Source organism: Geotrypetes seraphini, chromosome 3, assembly GCF_902459505.1.
Source record: "Geotrypetes seraphini chromosome 3, aGeoSer1.1, whole genome shotgun sequence".
Lineage (NCBI taxonomy): Eukaryota > Metazoa > Chordata > Amphibia > Gymnophiona > Dermophiidae > Geotrypetes > Geotrypetes seraphini.
Genome location: NC_047086.1, coordinates 314,718,720 through 314,737,779, shown reverse-complemented (window position 1 = coordinate 314,737,779; position 19,060 = coordinate 314,718,720). Strand labels below are relative to the sequence as shown.

General features: G+C 40.1%; 1 protein-coding gene across 5 annotated transcripts in view; it reads left to right on the top strand.

The window, feature by feature from the left end:
- PLCB4 (phospholipase C beta 4) overlaps positions 1-19,060 on the top strand; it is a 714,891-nt gene that overhangs the window by 640,653 nt on the left and 55,178 nt on the right. For all 5 annotated transcript variants that reach the window (XM_033937395.1, XM_033937391.1, XM_033937393.1 and 2 more), the window contains 2 exons: positions 8,792-8,907; positions 13,628-13,703. In XM_033937395.1, the coding sequence (XP_033793286.1) occupies positions 8,792-8,907; positions 13,628-13,703 (192 nt within the window). The remainder of the gene's footprint in view (positions 1-8,791; positions 8,908-13,627; positions 13,704-19,060) is intronic.

The following is a 19,060-nucleotide window of genomic DNA, read 5'->3' as shown; positions in this document are numbered from 1 at the left end:
ATGGGGTGGCATGCAAAGCACTAATAAATTTTTTATTTCATTTTTATGAGTCTTTCTATTTGGCTATGAGGCATTGTGGTACTCTTGCCCACTGCACCCATAATACTGGCCAGCACTCATTTTGGTGCCTCAAATGTTAGACCTGTTTCTGGGTATATTTGACCTGCTGATTCCAAAATTGACACCAGTTTTCTCCTATCAGCTCTAGTTTTTGAGATACAGAACATGTGCCATATACCAGTCTTCACTCTGCTTGCCCATTAAAAAAAAATCTGTATTTTTTTTTAATCTTTATTAATTTTCCAGGCTTTAGCAGTGCATTACAAATAATATGACAAAAAATTACATAAAATGTACCATAATACACAAATAGAAAAGAAGACAATCTTTTCTCCCATCCATCTCTCAAATATAAATATCTTAATCATATTATTTATATAACATTATACTCAAATATTTCTTCAAAATACCTTTCCCTCCCCCCCACTCTGGATATGTAAGGCAATCTAAGCATTTTATCATTATTGTGTATTAACAAATGCAGTCAATGGGCTCCATATTTTATTAAATGTATTACCAGAACCCGAACATTCCACATTCATTAAGAACATAAGAAGTTGCCTCCGCTGAGGCAGACCAGAGGTCCATCTCGCCCAGCGGTCCGCTCCCGCGGTGGCCCATCAGGCCCATTGCCTGAGCAATGGTCCCAGACTATCCCTATAACCTACCGCTACTCCTATCTGTACCCCTCAATTCCTTTATCCTCTAGGAACCTATCCAAACCTTCTTTGAAGCCTTGTAACATGCTCCGGCCTATCACAGCCTCCGGAAGCGCGTTCCATGTATCCACCACCCTCTGGGTGAAAAAGAACTTTCTGGCATTTGTTCCAAATCTGTCCCCTTTTAATTTCTCCGAGTGTCCCCTTGTACTTGTGGTTCCCCATAATCTGAAAAATCTGTCCCTGTCTACCTTTTCTATACCCTTCAGGATCTTGAAGGTTTCTATCATGTCTCCTCTAAGTCTCCGCTTTTCTAGGGAGAACAGCCCCAGCTTTTTCAGTCTGTCAGTATATGAGAGGTTTTCCATACCCCTTATCGTATTTATAGGTGTTACATACACTTGTCCACCAGAATGTGTAATTTAATCTGTCAAGAGATTTCCAGTTTCTCGTGATCATTTGGACAGCTATTAGCTGTCAAGATCAATAAAAGACAGCTTTTGTCCAACATAGGCTTTACCTGTAACAACTACCACAAATTATGGCTTCATATGATAAAGGAATAGATGATTCTTATATAAGATTAATTTGTCCCCAAATTGATCTCCAAAAATTAAGTATCATTAGACAAAAATATAACAGATGATCTAATGTCCCTATATTAATATGACAATGCCAGCATCTATTAGATTTTGAATTATCAAGTTTTTGTAATCGAACTGGGGTCCAAAAAAGCCTATGCAACAAAAATAACCGTTTGTCTCATAGATGCTGACGCTGTATATCTTAACCTCCAAGACCAAATTTGTGTCCTTCGAGATACAGAATATACTGTTTAATCTCAATGTTCCAAATTTCTCTTAAACTATTTTTAGGTTTTTTATTCAAAAATTCAGAAATTAATTTGTACCACTGGGCAGCCTGATGTCCTACTAAATCTGTCTGGTAGAAAAGGATCTGCAGGTTATAATAATTTTTTAAAATTTTTCCATTCAGGGAACCCACTCCGAATGGCCTGCTTCAACTGCAACCACCTATACTGTTGAGATTTTAAAAGGCCAAATGATTGTTGCAGCCGTGAAAATTCCAGCAGATTCTCATTGGATATAACATCATCCAATGTCTGAATACCTGCCTGCATCCAATTCTTCGAGGCGATCCCAGCACCGCCAACTTGTATCTTAGAGTTTAACCATAAGGACTGAAAGATAGATTTCAATACAGGAACATCTTAGTTTATCAATAAATATTTAATTGTTTTCCAGGTATCCAATAAAATTATGTTGTCCCTAGCATAGCTAGGTAATCTGATACTTAATACATGAGAAAGTCGCATTGGGTACAAAATTTTCCATTCCAGGTGTAGCCAGTCTGGCATATGTTTCATGAGCTCATGGAGGATCCAATACATTCCCTGGTGCATAATATAGGCCTGATGGTACCTATAAAAATTGGGAAAATTTACACCACCCTCCACAATCGGCTTTTCTAAAGTTACCATAGCAATTCTAGCATTTTTACCCAGCCAAATAAATGTAGTAAGAATACTATTCAATTTTTTATAAAAAGACCCCTGAAAATAAACCGGTATCATACCCATTTGGTAACAAACTACAGGCAAAATCATCATTTCTACTGTCTGCACTCTCCCCTACCAAGATAAATGCAGTGGGCTCCAATGCTCACACATTTCTGATACCTTTAATAATATGGACTTTTCATTTACTGCACTGTTCCAATGTCTTCTGTATCCAAATTCCTAAATATTTTAAACCTTTGGAGCAGTTAACATTTAAAGGAAGAACCTCTGATTTACTCCAATTTATCTTATAACCTGAAAACTTCCCTAATTTATCAATCAACTCAAATAACTGGAATGGTCTTCTCTGAGTTCCTCAAATGAAGCAAAATATCATCTGCGTAAGCAGAGACTTTATATTCCCGACCTGCATAAGGAATACCCTGAATCTCCTCTGTCTGTTGAATAGCTAATAACAAGGGTTCCAAAACAATATCAAACAGTAAAGGAGATAATGGGCATCCTTGTCTAACTCCCCTCTCCAGACGAAAACATTCTGAAAAAGTATTATTAATATATTATCTGGCAAAAGGGGAGCTATACAAGGTTTGAATCATCTGAATAAATCCAGAACCAATACCAAACCATTCCATAGCTTGATACATAAATGTCCATTCCACTCGATCAAATGCCTTCTCTGCATCCAAAGATACAGAGAAGGTCGGATCTTCCATATCTTTTGATAAATTTAACATTTGTAATGCCTATCTAGTGTTATTAGAAGAATGTCTTTGAGCAACGAACCCCATTTTGGTGCATTCCAATCATGTAAGGGAGAGCCTTAGCTAAGTGTATAGCTAATAATTTTGCCAAAAGTTTACCATCTACATTTACCAAAAAAATAGGCCTGTAATTTAACACCAACATAGGGTCTTTATTTGGCTTCGGCAAAACTATAGTTAAGAATTCTGCCATAGTACCTAATATGCAACCTTTAGTTAGTTGAGCCTGAAATAAATTTAACAAATAAGGTAATAGGGTAATTTTGAATGACTTATAAAATTCCACCCTGAAACTATCACCACCTGGAGTGGATCCAACTCTAAGGGACTTCAATGCTGTTTGCAATTCCTTTATTGATATAGGCATTTCGACAATTTTAGGACCCTTAATTAATTTTAAAAATTCAATACCATCTCTTTCTTTACTTGAATAAAGTTCAGAAGAATACAAAAATTTGTAAAAATTCAAAAATTGTTTTAGAATATTCCCAAATATGTAATCGAGTATCACCTTTTTCATCTTTAATTGCCACAATTTTTACTTTCCTTTTTTCGCTTTGAGGTAATTAGCTAGTAATCTTCCCGCTTTATTTGAGTTTCCATAATACAAAGCTTGTTGAGAAAACAAATCTTTTCTTGGTAACTTTTAATAGTGCTTGTAAAGTAGAATATTCCCATTTTTCAGCTAATTTTGCCTCTAATACTTTAATATCTTTTTCTAAATTAGCAAATTCCATTTTAAGTTTTTTCCTAATGAAATAAATTTCCCTCTTATGGTTGCTTTAAAAGCATCCCATAATGTTTCCTCTCAAATTTCATTTGAAACATTGATTTGAAAAAATTCCTCTTTTTTAAAAAATTTCTTCAATAAATTTTGAATCTCCAAACAGGTCTTCCCATATCTTCTTCATCTATCCTCAAATCAATCCAGATACCACCATGATCAGATAAAACAATTGGATCTATGTAGCTTTCAACACATTTTGCACTAATAGATCTGAAACAAAGATATAATCTATTCTTGAAAATGAGTTATGAACACGAGAACAAAACAAAAATTCCTGAGCATTAAAATGTAGAATCCTCCATATATCCTTTAGACCACAAGATTGTATCATATTATTTAACCCCATTGATTTTATTACTCTGCTAGATTTTTTTATCTATCAATGGGTCCATGACAGCATTAAAATCCCCCACTACTACTACTTTAGAAGCAGCCAGTGAGAGTATTAATCTCTGTAAAGGCTTAAAAAATTCCACCTGATTAGAATTAGGGGCATAGATATTCAAAAGTGACAAAGAATTATTCCCTGAGCTCATTTCTATGTGTACCCATCTTCCTGCAGAATCTGAGTCCAATAACTTGAATACAGCCGTACATTTTCTATGAACTAAAATAGCTACACCCACCTTTTTCCCCACAGCCGGAGCATAGAAACAATGCTTCACCCAATCAATTTCCAGTTTTTTTTATTCTAATTCAGTCAAGTGTGTCTCTTGAATAAAACAAATATCTGCATTTTGTTGTTAGATAACTAAGAGTTTTTTTCCTTTTAATTGGATGATTTAACCCATTGACATTTAATGATAAAATTTTAACCTTCATTATTAATTATAATACCATTAAACTTTAAAATAAAAACCCACCTATATTTTTTCCTTAAAATTGACTGTTTTATCTTTACACATCCATTACCCCCTCTACAAGACCCCCACCCCCCACCCCAACCCATTAAAATCATATGCAAGCTTGAAAATGCTCATATAGACATGATAATCCTAAGCTTCCCCAAGGCTTATCTATAATTATTCTTACATGTCCATAACCACTTGAAAAATTTTTCATTAAGATTTATATATTTCATAGCACTCACTTATTTTACTTATACATCAAGACTAACTAGCTAAATTATATTAATTAATCATATAATATTTTATATTTATTCTTTAATTTATTTATTTATTTGTTTTAAAATATTCCTCCACCCCCTATTTTTTCCCACCTCCTTCTCCTCTTCTAATTTTTCCTTACATATTTAATAAATCCCTTACTTAAAGTGAATCAAGTTCTAACAGAACATTAATATTTAAAATTTTATAATATCTAAGAATCATAAAATAAATATAAAATCACTTCTATTATATATTTTTATTTATTTAGTATATATTTTATTGACCAATTATGATTCCCCTTTAAATTTATAAATATATCTCTATTTTACCATATTTCAAATCTCAGATAATCTATCATCTATGTTGATCATGTAATACCTATTCTATAAAGAAAAAAAGAAGTGAAATCAATATCTATATCAAATATATATACTTCCTGTATAATTCATATATTCTATCCCTATTTATTAAATCCTTAAACTATACCGTCAAGTAAAATTTTAAATCATCTTATAATAAAAAATTTGTAACCTGTGTCTCTCTACCAACCAATTTCCCTACTTTCCTCTTTCTTTTCTGATAACCTCATACATGTTTATTTACTTATTTAAGAATTCATTTTTTATGAATAACTCTGTTGTTTATAATTTTAAACTGACCAATTGATGTTGAACATAAATAAACTTTTTACTTAAGAAACTTCAGTTAAATATATATTAATATAATCAATTTCTGAAACTATATATCAGGTAAAAGTTCATTTTTAAAACCAATACCAATTCTTAGCAAAAAAAAAAAAAAACCCTGGTTGTTGTTTTTTTTTATGATTCTGATGAAATCCATAAGAATAACGTCAATTCATATATTATATAATAAACTTTCCTCCTCTGTACCCTCGATCTTGAAGAAAATACTGTGCCAAGTACTTCCGCCGATAACTTGTCTCAATGAAGCACCAACCAGAAATGTTGCTCACATTGCACGCACTTTGTGTCTCTGTTCTCTTTTTCCTCCGAGCAAATACTTTTACTGATATCCTAGAAAGTCCTGAATAGCCGATTCCACAGAACCAGGGAGGACTAACAAACATTTAGGATTAGTCATATCCTAGTACAATGCACTCAGAATTATCACTTTTTATTGAAGTATTCTATTTGCTCATCTTCGCATCTTCTCTTTTGTCGTACAGCTCCAACGCTAAATTGTCATTATGAAGCATTAACTGGAAATGTTGAACATAGTGTATGCGCTTTGTTTCCTGATTAAGTTAAACATCATCTGCTTCTCATATATCCTGCCTTCTTACTTCCTTTCATGAATCCATTTCAATTGTATTCTTGACAGATGTAATAAATCAATCATAGTCCTTTGACTCATCTGCCATTGACAGTTAAACTGACAGCATCAATTCTCGTGCCTCCTCTTGCCGTTAATCATTCAAATAATGACATAGAATTCACCCACCATTCAAATCAAAATATTAACTTGTTAATAAGCAAAATAAAATGTTAGTAGCATGAATAATACTACTAAAATCATTATCATATCCCCATTTCTGTTTTAAAATTTACACTTCACCTTTAAACCATTGGCTCAGCTTGCCTGGCAATGTAACTTCGCAACTTCTCCGGGTCATCATATTGGGAAGTCTTATTCTCATGTGTTATTTGCATAATCGCTGGATACAAAAGTCCAAATTTGTCTCCAAGCTCTCTAAGTTGTGGCCATAAGGCTAAGAATTGCTTCCATACTGCCGTGGTCTTTTTTGTGATATCGGGGACAAAAATCAACTTTGAATCTTTATATTTTAAATCCTTCTTTTCTTTTGCTAAACGCAAAATTTCCAGTGCATGCTGGAAATGTAAAACTTTAAAAATGACAGGTCTAGGGTAAATTAGATTACTTACTCTTCTTGCAGGGATGCAGTGGGCTCTTTCAATTTCTAGAGGGTACTTTTTTGAAAGGGGAAGCAGACTTGGTATCAGCTGTTCTAAAAAGGCAGTCATATCAGATCCTTCTTCCCCCTCCCCCAAATTTAAAATTCTTATATTACATTTCCTGGATCTGTTTTCAAAATCCTCAATCTGCGTAGATAGAAATTGTATATGATCCTTCTGGCATTGAACCTGAACTGCTTCAGTTTTTCCCACTCGGGCTTCCACATTTTCCAATCGTCTGTTTGAAATCTCCAGCTGTTTTGTTAAATTGCGCATCTCATTACTCAATACCTCCAATTTATTTGAATTACCTTGGAGCAATAATCGGATTTGTTTTAACTCATCTCATATATCCATTTTTTTCAGGTAAGTCAGGAGGTAGAGGAGTTTTAGAAGGTGTCTGAGGTTCTTGTTTTTGTCTCTTTGTTTTTACTCCTGAAGAAAATGCCATTTCCATAGTAGTTTGCTTACTGGATGACATGATGAGTGAATAAAGACCAATTTAAATAAAAATATAGTGATGAACTGGATTTGATATTAATTGTAGCCTTGGATATGGGAAGCTCAGCATTCACCCGTCCATCCACTAGTGCTGTCAAGCCACGTCCCTCAAAAATCAGTATATTTTAATGTGGTGTTTAAATCAATATATTTTAAGCATGAAGGAAGCATATTAAAATTTAAAAGAAAAGTATACATCATGAAAATCTACTTATTTCATACCAAAAGCACAAGTTTATAATAGAAACTTTCCAGTCATTTGATACACTAGAGGCTCCTTTTGTAAGACTTCCAAGAGTGCGATATCTGCCATAAGATTCCAATAATCTGCCATCATGTGTGCATCCCATCTTCCTTGGTAGCTGGCTTCCATTGTTTTTATGTGTTGGTGAAATCTTTCACCTTGCTCTTCGCTTAAGTCACCAAGGTTCTCTGGAAAGCGATCTAAGTGACTGTGCAGATAATGGACTTTAACGCTTTAAAGTGGTGGTACAAACAATTGGATTATTGCAATTCCATAAAATTAATTAAAAGCAATCACAAAGGTTAAAGTTTGTTCAGAACATAGTAGCTAGGCTTATATTTTCACAAAGCTAGGCTTGATTATGTATTGTCGCTATTGATTAATTTACATTGGTTGTCTGTGAAGGTGCAGATATATTTTAAGGACTGCTGCTTTGGTTTCAAAATTCTAGAAGGTGGTTGTTCGACATTGATTGCACTGGTGAATAACTCAAAAAGTCAAAGAAGATGTAATTATTGTTACAACTTCTGTCTTGGAGGGATGTAACTTTGAAAAGTTATCATGAGAGCTCTTTTAGGTTTCAAGCAGCTAAAATATGGAATGTTACTAGTAGAAATAAGATCTTGTTCATTTTTATATTCTTTTTCATAAACAATTGAATTCATATTTCTTTTCTAAATTTTGTTATGCTTGCTCTTATTGTTTTATTGCTTTCTGTTCAGGACGGATGCTTTTTTCTTAGACTGTAAACTCATTCTGAACCTACATATAGGGAGAGTAGTGGGCTATAAGTATTCGTCATTATCAAGAAACCATCACACATGATGGTGGCCCTCATAAATCATTCACAACTTGATGCTTGCATGTAAGGGTATACCTTTTTCTTTACCTCTGTTTGAATGAATGCAATTTACCTGAAATATTTGCCCTTCATAGTTCCAAAACAGGAAAGAATCAACTTTCAAGACAAAGGGCTCCTTTTACTAAGCTGCGATAGCATTTTTAGCGTATGCAGAATTTTAGCGCTCACTAAACGCGCTACATGGCTAGAACTAATGCCAGCTCAACGCTGGCGTTAGTGTCTAGCGCGTGCGGCAATTCTGCATGCGCTAAAACCACTATCAGAGCTTAGTAAAAGGAGCCCAAAATTAGTTGTTAAAATTACCTAATTATAAAGCTCTGGTGTCTTTCAGGAACACAGTGCTGTTCAGAAACTACACTGCACACAAATAGACAAAATTGTAGCACAGTTTGATAAAGAAAAGTTATCCCATGAGAAGATCTTGGAAAAGGCAATCAAGAAGAAAGGGTAAGACATAATACATTGTTTAATGTAAAATAAAGCATTTTTAAAAGGATCAAATAAAACTAATTATGATCCATTGTTTAGCATCTGTGTAATTGCACCATGGTTGTAAAGAGATGTCATCAGATTTAAATTTTTTTGCTAATCTATCATTTTTTCTTTCTTGACAGTGTATCCTGAAGTAAAATAAATAAATATTTTACCAAAATCAAAAATAGAATATTTCTTTGTTTTAGTCAACATCCTGCAAATATTGATTGTGTCCATTTTATTCCATGGTCCCCTTCCAAATCTGATGTAGCAGAGCCAGACTGTTACCAGTTTAAAATATATTATATGCTCCATAGAACGTTGATATTGTAGTGCAAGATATTTGACCATGTTATAAATGAGCTCATATTCCATGGGGTCTACAGTTTAATATGTAATTTCTGAAAAAAAAATGTTTCTAAACCTTGATGCATTACAAGCAATCCCTTGTTATATTGTAACATCACATCTAGGCACTATTTGACTCTTAAATATCCAGCCACCAAAAATGTGGAGGGGCATAATCGAAAGGGACGTCTAAGTCTGTTTACGTCCATCTCGCAAGTCGTCCAAAGTAAAAAATAGCTTAAGACACATTTTCGAAAAATACGTCCAACTTTTTTTTCATTTCGAAAATCGTCTAATTATACGTCCTGCCAATCTGATCGTCCAAGCCGCTAAATCGTCCATCTTTATACCACATTTTCGTCCAACTTTTCGTCCAAGTCCAAAACGCCTAGAACAAGCCCTGTTGGACATGGGAGGGGTCTGCAAAGTTATGGACTGCATGCCCAGACATGCCATCTAAATAGTAGGGTACCTTACAGAGCACTGCTGTGAACTTCACAAAAAGGGTGCCATGTCTTCTCCTCCCTACAGCTCCCTTATAGGTGATGGTGAGCCCCCCAAACCACCTCCAGAATCCCCTAGACCAGGGGTGTCCAACCTTTTGGCTTCCCTGGGCCGCATTGGCCAAAAAAAATGTTTCTGGGGCTGCACAAAAGCGCAAACGCTGCAGCAAGACAGAGGAGGGAGCTGGCAAGACGGTAAACACCCGGGGCCACACAAAATACTTCACGGGGCCACATGCGGCCCTCAGGCTGTACATTGGACACCCTTGCCCTAGACTTGCTTATCTACCACCCCAATAGCCCTTATGGCTGCAGGAGCCACTTATATGCCAGTAAAAAAGGGTTTTGGGGGTGTATAGTCGAGTGCACATGTTTATGTATCAATGCAGTGATTACAGGGGCTTATGGGCATGGGTCCTCCTCTCTATTGGTCCCTAACCTACCCCCAAGACGGCTTAAGCTGCCTCTGTGCTGGACGACTAGGCTTTCCTATGCCAGGCAGCCAGGTGATGATGGTCTGGAGGTTGAATTTTAAAGGTGTGATTAATATTTTTATGGGGTGGGGGGGTCGGTGATCACTGGGGTAGTGTGTGGGGGGTCTGTATTACGTGTTTTCAGTGCTTATCTGGTGAGTTTAGGTGAGTTTATGTGAATTAGACCATGTTTTAGATCAGGGGTCTCAAAGTCCCTCCTTGAGGGCCGCAATCCAGTCGGGTTTTCAGGATTTCCTCAATGAATATGCATGAGATCTATGTGCATGCACTGCTTCTAATGCATATTCATTGGGGAAATCCTGAAAACCCGACTGGATTGCGGCCCTCAAGGAGGGGCTTTGAGACCCCTGTTTTAGATGGTCTAAGTCACAACGTCCAAGTTCCGTCGATCGTGGACTGTATAACTTTCGCTTATACATGCTAAACGACTAAGTCTAAGCCAGCCCACGTCCTGCCCAACTGCCACCCTCGACACTCCTGCTGAAATGCCCCATTTAGCTTTGGTCATTCAGTGGCACTATGAAGGCCAAGGTCGTTTAGAAATACGTCCAAAACCCATTAGTATTGGCACTTGGACGTATTTGGGAAATGTTCATCCGAGTGCCAACTTAGGCCGGTTTTTGGACGTTTTTCTCTTTCGATTATGAGCCCCATAGTGTATAAGACTAGTTTATCTAGATTTTTTTTCATATCAGTCAATAAAATGCAGGGATTCTCTACCCAATCTCATAAGATGATCTACTAATTACAGGGTATTTCATAAATTACAAAGATGTTTTTTTCTTCAAAAATTTGTTTCTTATTGATGTTTCTGGAAAAGTGAAGTTGTAATGTCTCAGGTATAGCCTGGCTTCTTTCTAATCCCCCCTTTTACTAAAGCGTAGGGGGCCTTAGGTGCCTGGGACAATCAAGGCCTTAGGCCCCTCCCCAGTGCATCCCAGGATGCACTGGGAAGGGAAAGGCCTGCCATTCTGTGGAGGTACGCCTGCCGGCCAGAAGGAGTAAGCATCTCTTTAGCCAACATACAAGAAAAAGGCACCAGGGATCTGGATGGGTTTGGGGGGGTATCAGGGTGGGGGCCAATTTTCAGAGGGGTTTCAGGCAGGAAGGACTGGGCTTCTCTCCTGCTGGCAATCTTCAGGGGGAGGTTTATAGCAAGAGGGACTGGGCATCCCTCTTGCCGGCCGACTTCACAGGGGTACGGGTTCCCTGTTGCGGAGATTCCCTTGCCGAGATCAGTTCAGCGGCTGCATCTATTTGAATGTAGATCATCATTTTGCTGACCTACATTTCAGGTATCTTTTGTGGCTCTAGGGAGATGCCTAGGGCCGCCTAAGGTCGCCTAAGCCCATTTTCTGGCGAGCCCATGTCTAGCCTTGGGCAAGCTTAGGCCATAGACCTTAAAAGTCCACCTGATACAGGTGGAGGTGCCTTAGGCATCTGAACCAATCATGACCTTAGGCCCCTCCCCGTGCATCACCTGATGCACCGAAGAGGGAAGACCCTGCAGTTAGGATCATCAGACATTGAAGGAGGAGGGGCCATTCCTTCTGCCAATTTTTTTTCACGGAGAGTTGGGGTCGGCATGGAAGGAGGAAGTAGGCATTCCTCCAGCTGTTTTCACAGTGCTAGTTAGTAGTAGTTGGCCGTCATTGGCAGTCCAAGTGTTTTTTTCTTTTCTAATGGAGGCAGATATTGTTCATGTGTAACATGTGCAGCGTCTGTGCCCATTTAAAAATAAAGATTAGACAGGTAAGCAACTGGTCTTGACCTGTCGCTTTTTTGGATCACTAAAAGCGATCACTTTTTTTAGTGCATTGGGAAGCCATGTTAGAGCATCAGTCAGTCTACTAGTTTACATGACATTTCAGTGTTAATGAGCTTATTTGCATGGTCAGATCAGTGAATGAGCGATCATGCAGAAAACCACGCATTGAGCCGTTTTCTGTATCGGGTCTGTAAAAGTGATTGTCGCTAAAGCTGTTGGTTTGCTTTTACAGTGGAAAAAAAAGCACTAAGTTATTTGTGTGTAATATTCTAAGGATTGTTCTTGATATGTTTTGCGATGAATAACACTATGTAACACAATTTTTGTTCCTGGACAGTAAGTATAATTTCCTAATTGCTCATGCCTAAAAAGTATAAAAAATGTCTCTTATTACCATAAAACATTACTTTTGTGACCAGGATAGTCAAATTTTGCAGTGACGAGACAGGGATGAAAAATGCATTTCACTGCAAGGATGGTGAGGGGATGGGAATGAATCTTTGTCCCCACGTCACAGTTGCCTCATGGTCAGATAAGATATCACCAAACACAGCAGATCTCAAATCCCTTTCTGCCAGTCCACAGAGTTGATCACTCTGCCCAGCATCACATCAAGAGGGCATAGGAGGCCTAAAGAAACTTTAAAGTACAATTAAACAGAAAGGCAGGAGGTCAATGAAAAGGTGCTGGAGTTACATTCTATCCCATGTATAGATATCGCTCTCTCTTAACAAAAGCACCTACAAAAGAACAATTATACCTAATAGCTGTGTTGGGGACATTGGTCACAGTAGCCAGTCAGAATTGGTGCCTGAAAAACTATGCCTGAGAAAAAGTAAAATCCTTGGAGGATTCAATACCCAGAAAGTATAAAGACAAATATGTTAGTTTCAGATAAGAAAAACAGACAAACTCTTTCAGACCGGGTAAAAAGGATAAGCTTTCAGATACAGCCTTCTGAACCCTATTTTCATAACAGATTAGTTTCATTCTGTATTAGACACAAGATCATTTAAAAGGAAAAATAGAAAATCGGTCATTTTACTGCTAGTAAAAATGTAAAAATGGCCTTAGCCTGCATATACAGTAGGTGATCTAAGGCCATTTGACACTACATCTTAGTAAAAGATTCCCTTAGAAATCTATCCAACTTATCAATGGTCATCGACACTGAATATAACGTAATAAGGGCACCAGTTTACGATTGTAGTAACTGCTGGCTTTATTTTTGGTTACCAGATTAAGTTATCCTTCCACTTCTTTCAAAAAAGTGAAACATCTGACAAAAGAAATCACTACTGTGGTATTTGTAAATACCTGATACTAACAGGGTTAATTTTGCTTTAATCTCTATGGGCTCCTTTTACAAAGGCGCACTAGCCGCTACGACTCCTTTTAAGCAGGCGATAATTTTTTGGCTAGCATACGCTAATCTTGTGCGTGCGCTAAAAAACACTAGCGCACCTTAGTAAAAGGAGCCCTATGTTTCTATAATGTTTTGTGTTTAGCTTTTTCTTTTTAAGTGGTTACAAAGGAAAATTTGAGAATGGCTTAAAATTTTTTCTGTTTGTTTGGATTAGTGGAAGTAACTGTCTTGAACTGAAGAAAGAAACTGAAATTAAAATACAAAATTTAACATCAGATCATAATTCTAAGGTAAGAAAATTTGCAACTCTGCCATATTTGGCATAAATTGAATGCACACATTTTTCTAATTGGTATTCTAGAAAGATGTGCGTGTAAATTTTTAATTGAGGAATCAAAAAGGGGCGTGGCCAAGGGAGGGGCAAGTTAGGGACATTCGTACAATTTGCAAACAGTGTTATAGAATATGTTAGATCCATACCTAGTTTAGATGTGATGTTTTACACCAGGCTTACACTAGTAGCACCGTTTATAAAACGGCACTTAGAGCTCATTGAGGGGGGGGCACACCCAAATTTACCGAATTTAGCTCATAATGCGTATCAAATCTGTATGTACAGTGGTGCCTCACACAACGAACTTAATCCGTTCCAGGAGCAAGTTTGTTATGTGAAACGTTCGTTGTGTGAAACGCGTTTTCCCATAAGAATACATGTAAAACAAAATAATTCGTTCTGTAGCATAAAATATGCTAAGATGACATAAAAAAAGATACATTTTTGGTTATTATTTTTATTTAGATACATCTAAAAACATTATTGTTTTTTAAAACAACACACATTTTTTAAATTTAAAGACAGACTAAGTAGAGTCTAATTTTACAGTGAGAGGGCAGAGTCTCAGCGGCAAAAACTGGGACTTAACTGTTCATTTTTTTTTTTTCTACCGTGTTTCCCCGATGATAAGGCAGGGCCATCAAATAAGACAGCCCCCCCTTTTTAGAAAAAAATGTAAAATAAGGCACCCCCCCGCAAATAAGCCACCCACCGATACCTGCGCTTACCCGAATCGGGTGGTACGGTGGGTGACTCCGTGTAGTCCCTGGCACCCCCGACACGATCGGGGCAAGAGGGAGCTCAAGCCCTCTTGCCCCTCCGACTCCCCGACACGATCGGGGCAAGAGGGAGCTCAAGCCCTCTTGCCCCCCCGACTCCCCGACACGATCGGGGCAAGAGGGAGCTCAAGCCCTCTTGCCCCCCCGACTCCCCGACACGATCGGGGCCAAAGGGAGCCCAAGCCCTCTTGCCCCCCCGACTCCCCGACACGATCGGGGCAAAAGGGAGCCCAAGCCCTCTTGCCCCGCCGATTCCCCAACTCCCCGACAATATCGGGCCAGGAGGGAGCCCAAGTCCTCCTGGCCACGGCGACCCCCTAACCCCACCCTGCACTACATTACGGGCAGGAGGGATCCCAGGCCCTCCTGCCCTCGACGCAAACCCCCCCTCCCCCCAACGACCGCCCCCCCCAAGAACCTCCGACCGCCCCCCCAGCCGACCCGCGACCCCCCTGGCCGACCCCCACGACACCCCCAACCCCCTTCCCCGTACCTTTCTGTAGTTGGCCGGACAGACGGGAGCCAAACCCGCCTGTCCGGCAGGCAGCCATCGACGGAATGAGGCCGGATTGGCCCATCCGTCCCAAAGCTCCGCCTACTGGTGGGGCCTAAGGCGCCTGGGCCAATCAGAATAGGCCCGGGAGCCTTAGGTCCCTCCTGGGGGCAGGGCCTGAGGCACATGGTCGGGTTGGGCCCATGTGCCTCAGGCCCCGCCCCCAGGAGGGACCTAAGGCTCCCGGGCCTATTCTGATTGGCCCAGGCGCCTTAGGCCCCACCAGTAGGCGGAGCTTTGGGACGGATGGGCCAATCCGGCCTCATTCCGTCGATGGCTGCCTGCCGGACAGGCGGGTTTGGCTCCCGTCTGTCCGGCCAACTACAGAAAGGTACGGGGAAGGGGGGTGGGGGTGTCGTGGGGGTCGGCCAGGGGGGTCGCGGGTCGGCTGGGGGGGGCGGTCGGAGGTTCTTGGGGGGGGGCGGTCGTTGGGGGGGGGGGGGGTTTGCGTCGAGGGCAGGAGGGCCTGGGATCCCTCCTGCCCGTAATGTAGTGCAGGGTGGGGTTAGGGGGTCGCCGTGGCCAGGAGGACTTGGGCTCCCTCCTGGCCCGATATTGTCGGGGAGTTGGGGAATCGGCGGGGCAAGAGGGCTTGGGCTCCCTTTTGCCCCGATCGTGTCGGGGAATCGGCGGGGCAAGAGGGCTTGGGCTCCCTTTTGCCCCGATCGTGTCGGGGAGTCGGGGGGGCAAGAGGGCTTGAGCTCCCTCTTGCCCCGATCGTGTCGGGGAGTCGGGGGGGCAAGAGGGCTTGAGCTCCCTCTTGCCCCGATCGTGTCGGGGAATCGGCGGGGCAAGAGGGCTTGGGCTCCCTTTTGCCCCGATCGTGTCGGGGAATCGGCGGGGCAAGAGGGCTTGGGCTCCCTTTTGCCCCGATCGTGTCGGGGAATCGGCGGGGCAAGAGGGCTTGGGCTCCCTTTTGCCCCGATCGTGTCGGGGAGTCGGGGGGGGCAAGAGGGCTTGAGCTCCCTCTTGCCCCGATCGTGTCGGGGAGTCGGGGGGGCAAGAGGGAACCAGGCGGAGAGAGGGCAGTTAAGCGCAGTGCCTGCGCGGAAGGATGCAGCTCGGGCGACTTCGTTGTGTGAAACGAAGTTCGTTGTACGGATCAAGACATAAAGTTCGTTGTGCGCAGCGTTCGCTGTGCGAGGCGTCCGTTATGCGAGGCACCACTGTATATTAATTCACTTGAACTGAGCAAAGCCATTTTGGGGCTGATTCTCATCAGGCTGCCAAAAGATAGGCAGCGGTACACATCCTACTGCTGTTAACTTAATTGTTTTAATTGGTGATAAACAATGCAGTAATTGTCTGCATCATTTAAAACCAATTAAAAGGTGATTTTAAAAAATAGCTACCACTAAGCAGCCTGCCCAGCCAGCGCCTATCTTCCTGGCGGCTAGCGGTTCATAGTGACTCCGAAATCCAGACTTCGACATCACTATGCACCACTGGCCATGATTCTGCCATGACCTTTGTAACGAAAATGTAGACCTGTGAAACCCTGGCCTACATTTCTGGCGTTTAGGGTCCCATTAAGCCACTATTCTGGAAACAGCACCTGTCGTGAATGACACGGAGCAGGTACCTGTTTTGTAAGTGCCTGCTGTGACAGGCGTCACTTCCAGAATCAACCCCTTTGTGGGTTAAACTGAAGAGGGGTTAGCACTTACAAACATGTTTTATCACGAGGGCTTCAATTATTACATTCAAAATAAAATTCAAAAGGGTTTAAAATGGCAAGAAAGGCTCCTGCCTGGTTAAAGCCTGCTGAGTGAATTGACCAGATATAGGTTAGGAGTGGAGTTAGGGTGGAGCGGTTCCTTAACCAATTATTGGTGATTTTCAGTCCATTAACTGGCTAAGCAAATGCATAAAGTTAGGCCAACAAAACAGCTATCCTAACTTCATGTGGCAATCTAACCAGGCACCAAAGTTAACTATCAGGTTGGCGATCATGGCCAAATGTTCAGTCCTGGAAACTGTGCCAGCGCCAGCACTAAATATCCAGAGTTAGTTCAGCTCACAGCCAGAAGCTGCTCACCACCATGGGCTGAATACCAACGCCTGTAAATGTAGGTGTTATTTTATAATAATTTAGGGATTCTTTGAGTTGTACTAACATAGTAAATGACGGCAGATAAAGATCAGAACGGTCCATCCAATTTGCCCTATAATTACATGCTTTGCAATTTCATGATTACATTAAAAAGTCTTTTTTTTCTTTGTTATTTCTGGGCCAATAGACCTTGAAAGTCCACCTGGTACTGTCCTTAGATTCCAATTACTGGAATTGCTATTGAAACTCACTCCAGCCTATCCCAACCATCTCCTTTGCAGGATTCAGAAAGTGAAAGTCTGCCCATTCATATTCTATTTAGAAATTCTCTGTGTTCATCCAACACTTTTTTGAATTCTGTCACCGTTTTCCTCTTCACCATCTCCTTCAGGAGAGCATTCTAGTCATCCACCACCCTCTCCGTGAAAAAGAATTTCCTAACATTACTCTTAAGTCTACCACCTCTCAACTTCCCTTTATGTCCTCTAGGTTTTGTTTTTTTTACCAATTTCCCTTCTCTGGAAAAGATTTGATTCTATATTAATACTGTCCAACTATTTAAATGTCTGTATCATCAAGTTTCAAGTTTATTCATTATTTGATTGATCGCCTATCATAATTACTAAGCGATTTACATATACAAAGAATACAGGATAAAACAATAACAATAATAATATAAATAAAAATATAAAAATCATTTAAATACTAGACAAATTACTATAGGAAACACTGGGATAGAGGGGAAAGAAATACAATTTATAATAGGAAAGGAGAGAACATTGAGGGTAAATTACAAAAGGAAAGGGAAAAACAAAATAAATTTGGAAATAATATCTTTAGATGACTGGTATGAATGGTAGTAATAAAGAGCAATTAGCACCCCTGTCCCTCCTCTCCTCCAGAGTATACATATTGAGATCTTTTTTGAGGGAACAAAAATCAATCCAATCAATATTCAGCTGGTGCCAATGAATGATTTTGAAACACTCACTGCTGCTGGCTAGACTAGACCCAAATGTTCAATGCTGGGCCATGGGTCAGCAGCATTACCTGGAAATTATGCAGGTATGGCTGATATTAAGTGCCTTAGTTAAGCCAAGTAGTTAAGATGGCTATTTAAGCTGTCTTGCTTGTCCAGCTAGGTATGTAGGCAATCACACTGAAGAAGGTTGGGCAGACTGGATGGACCATTCGTGTCTTTATCTCCCGTCATCTACTATGTTACTACGTTACTAGTAGTTAGAGCTGCAGCCTCAATACCCTGAGGTTGTGGGTTTCAACTTAGCATTTCTCCTTGTGACTCTAGGCTAGTCACTTAACCGTCCATTGCTCCACAAGCGTTAAGTAGATTAAGAACTTACAGGGATGCTTGAGTACCTGAATGTAAAAACTGCTTAGACAATCTCCATTAATAGGCGGTGTATATATATAAATATATATGTTTGATAGGCGGTGTATATATGTATGTATATATATATATATATATATATGTGTGTGTGTGTGTGTTTTATTAATATTTGATATACTGCTTAAGCATATTACAGATCTAAGCGGTTACAATAAAATACAGGTACTTAAGACTTCCCTATCTGTCCCAAAGGCTCACAATCTAGCTATATTGTATATATAACATATAATATAAGAACATAAGAATTGCTGCTGCTGCTGGGTCAGACCAGTGGTCCATCGCGCCCAGCAGTCCGCTCACGCGGCGGCTCCCAGGTCAAAGACCAGTGCCCTAACCGAGACCAGCCCTACCTGCGTTCGTTCTGGTTCAGCAGGAACTTGTCCAACCTTGTCTTGAATCCCTGGAGGGTGTTTTCTTTTATAAACTTGGAATATTGCTGGCACCCACATAACTTTAGGGACTGCCTTGATACTTTCCCCAGACCAATCCAGCATTACCTAGACAGAGCTGCAACAGTCAG